The sequence below is a fragment of the Myzus persicae genome, unplaced genomic scaffold (assembly GCF_001856785.1).
Source record: "Myzus persicae strain clone G006 unplaced genomic scaffold, MPER_G0061.0, whole genome shotgun sequence".
NCBI lineage: Eukaryota > Metazoa > Arthropoda > Insecta > Hemiptera > Aphididae > Myzus > Myzus persicae.
In genome coordinates this window covers 1,045,275-1,048,869 of record NW_019100470.1, presented here as the reverse complement: position 1 = coordinate 1,048,869, position 3,595 = coordinate 1,045,275, and the positions used below count along the sequence as shown (strand labels likewise).

The window sequence follows — 3,595 nt, the reverse complement described above, 5'->3', positions numbered from 1 at the left end:
GTTTTAATAACGTTTATTTTGTTTTAAATACGGTTTTTATGATTTTATACGTCGCCTTTTGTTTTTAATTTTTAAGTCATAATCGTGGTATACATATAATGAGTGGAAATCTTTATTAATAAAGTCTTTCTCATTAAAGCATAATGCACTTGAAGGGTCTATTGAAATAAAAAAAGTTTCGACCCTTTCGTGTAATAAAAAAAAAAGTTATAACACTGAGAATGACAGTCAATGGATATATTATAATATGGCCGCGCTGAACTTCCAATGTTTTTAAATTATGTTCGTTTGTGCATTTTCGAATATTTCTGCTCTCTTTTTTTGGTAAATACTGAGCCTTGAACTTAAATATTTTATGAACCTTTAAAGTATATTTTAAAAAAGTACAGCGAGAAATGAATTTTACATTATAAGAAATAAACCTGCAGCCTGTTACCTACTTACATTTAGGTACACACCATTATATTATTATTATTATGTCATATTTTCCATATTATCACTCGACGGGTATTATCATTATATAATATGTATACAATAGTATACATATAAAAATATTATCATACTTTAATAAAGAGACATGTTATTTTGTTTACAATATTAAGTCTGTTCTCCCTTTATTTTTCATTCACATAATGTACAAGATGCTAAGGGTATAAATTTGTAATGTCATAATAATGTCAATTTATGCAGCGCTAATGGATAAGTTGCCGAAGCGAAATAAAGATGAATTTTTTAAAAAATAAATGACTTTGCGTTTTATAAATAATACACTTTAATGTAGCCTACTTAAAATAAAACAAATCGTAATGTCGTTATAAATACTTAAGATTTTAATACTAGTTAATAGTTATAATTAAATTCGTATATTATGTATAGCAAACGGCAAACGGCGAATTCTAATTTATAATAATATTTTTTTGCATACATCAGTATAATATAATATTATAGGATTTATTTTAAAGCAAACTTTTTAAATTTTTGATCCACTCCAGTATAATTTTTATTTACATAAATTATTTTGTTTGATAGGGTTGCATTGTTGTTTTTACAGTTATCCAAAAAATGTATTTTGCTTGTTTGTAATATACGAAAATAATTGTTTTCTGTGAAATTCATTTAATATTAAAAATTGTTGTTAAAACATTTGACCGCCACCTGGTTTTAGCTTTTTATAATTTACGAACAAGTCTCTTCCCGTCTTCTGCCAATGACACTAGTGCCTATGTACTAGGTGTATGATCATTCGAATAAATAAATGTCTATATTATATTTTTGAGTAACGTGAAATAATAATAAATCAAATTTGTTTGTTTAAAGTTAAGTTCAGAACTCAAACATGGGAGCTGTACAGTAATATATATTTAAATAATACAACGAGTCTAACCACGGAGTATATAAGTTGCAACGGGTTAGTAAAACTATCAAGGTCGGATATTCCGTAAACTAATGCAGGTACCGATTTCAAAATACTATGTTTTAAAGGCAAATATTTATTTATTACAAACATTTTTAAAATTTTTTTTTAATATTTGTACTACAATATAGTTTTAAATTATTCAAGCGAAGAGCTGAAGTACTCGTAGTGACTATGAACTCAATCTATTGGTAATTATTTCCTACAATTTGTCCATCATTGTTCGGGGTTTAAAATCAAAGTCTATTAGTACATACGAGTAAACCAGTGAAATAAATCTATACGAGAAACTTTTTAACAACTAACAAGCTTCATATGTAATCGGATAGTACATTTATTCGGAACATTCAATAACTTTTTCTTTGAAACTTATTACTCGTTGTATATTCTAAGCACATACCTACTCAATACAATGTAAGAAGAAAATATATTATGACATACTTTAAAAAAAAATAAAAGAACTATTTTAGAGTGTGTGGTGGTGGGTGGCTTAATGCAAGCTCGGGAAAAATATTTTCTCGATAAAAATAAACCATATTACTTATTCGTACTTCAGTTATGTTACACTTTTAACTTATAATTTTAAATCGGAACACGTTCAATTCTTAATAAAATACAAACATCACATTTCGAAGTGTCTATGTTTTGATTAAGAACTTTTTAAAATTGTACCCGTCATTTTCATTCGGTTAATAAGAGGAGATAATAATATGTACCTACTATGAAAGCACGATAGAGTCACAAAATTTCTCACAGAGTTTAAAAATTTTTGAACAGAATCACTAAAATTGTAATTATTAAATTATAAAAAACACGATGACCGAGCTTCAACATTTTCTTGGTTTTTTATTTTTAGTTAAGTCTATAATATTTTCATTTAACATTTTATTCATTTAATAATCAAACAAATCCGCATAATATGTACAATATGTATTATGTCTATTATACAAGAAAAACGTATTCAAATAAATTATTCTTCCTATAGAATACCTTGTGGTGCACTAAAACTTATGGTGACAACATGATGAGTAGAGCGCGGATTTTTATACACTAAAAAGTATCAAAATATGCCATATAATATGCAGTAAAAATCATGAAAATATGCAAAAAATATGCAGTAAAAATCATGAAAATATGCAAAAATATGCACTAAAAATCATGAAATTCGTTTTTTTTATTTATTTAAAATTTTACAAATTAAACTTCTTATAAAAATTAATTACTTAAATACTAAAATATTAAATACTTATATAAATTTCTCTTTAAATTTTTTAAATTTTATTTATTATTAAAATGAATGATCATATATGCATTTCAAGTTTTTCTTCAGTGAAGCTATGACGTTTATCAGTTAACATATTTTTAAATACTGAAAACGAACTTTCGACTTCAACCGAAGTTGTTGGGGCATATTTGAAGCAACTTATTATTTTCGGGTCTTGATAAACATCTTCGAGCTGAACGTTTTCGCCTGATAGTACTGCATTTATTTTTCGTAGAATTTCTAGACCTTTATTTTTATTGGAAAGCTCATTTAATTTTGTAGTAAGTGTTGCACCTTTTGGCCCAGGAATAGAATTAATTTTTTCTTTGATTTCGTCAATTATTGAAAAGCTTTCATGTAAAGTCATATTTTGAGTTTCCAGTTTTTTATTAAGTTTACGTCGTGCCCATAAAATGTATTTTTAATTTTTCTACTTGATTATACTATATTATTTTATACATTTTTTTAAATTTTTGCTTCAATATGCAATAAATATGCAATACATTTTGAATTTTGCCTAAATATGCAAAATTATGAATAACATTGAAATATGCAAAAATATGCAAAAAAAAATTTCACCATTTGCTTCAAATTATGATGATTCGTAGAGAATACTGACAAAAATCCAAAAATATTAAAAGGAAACAAATATGCAATTGCATAGAAATCCGCGCTCTAATGATGAGATAAACCGTGCATTTAATCATTTTTTTTAGGAAGTTAAAGTGGACAGAAATATTAATTAACGCATCATGGAAGTAGAACAAAATTGGTAATTTTAATGAAATTATTAAGTACGATTATGGTTTCAAGAAAACATTTTCTGTGTGTTATTATTGTATAAATAAAGTAATGTCTTAATCACTGAAGTTTAATTTAATTTCAAGTTAATAGGAAAAAGAGAACCATTACGACTA

At 25.7% G+C, this 3,595-nt stretch overlaps 1 protein-coding gene across 1 annotated transcript; it reads right to left on the bottom strand.

Annotated features, from left to right (window-relative positions):
- Positions 1–2,715: 2,715 nt before the first annotated feature.
- Positions 2,716–3,076, bottom strand: LOC111042824. Its single transcript, XM_022327522.1, has one exon. It carries the CDS (start codon positions 3,043–3,045, stop codon positions 2,716–2,718), a length of 330 nt encoding a protein of 109 aa, XP_022183214.1. The 5' UTR covers positions 3,046–3,076.
- Between the last annotated feature and the right edge of the window lie 519 nt (positions 3,077–3,595).

Coding starts and splice junctions, on each gene's coding strand:
- LOC111042824 (XM_022327522.1), bottom strand. CDS start 3,045: ATGACTTTACATGAAAGCTTTTCAATAATTGACGAAATCAAAGAAAAA.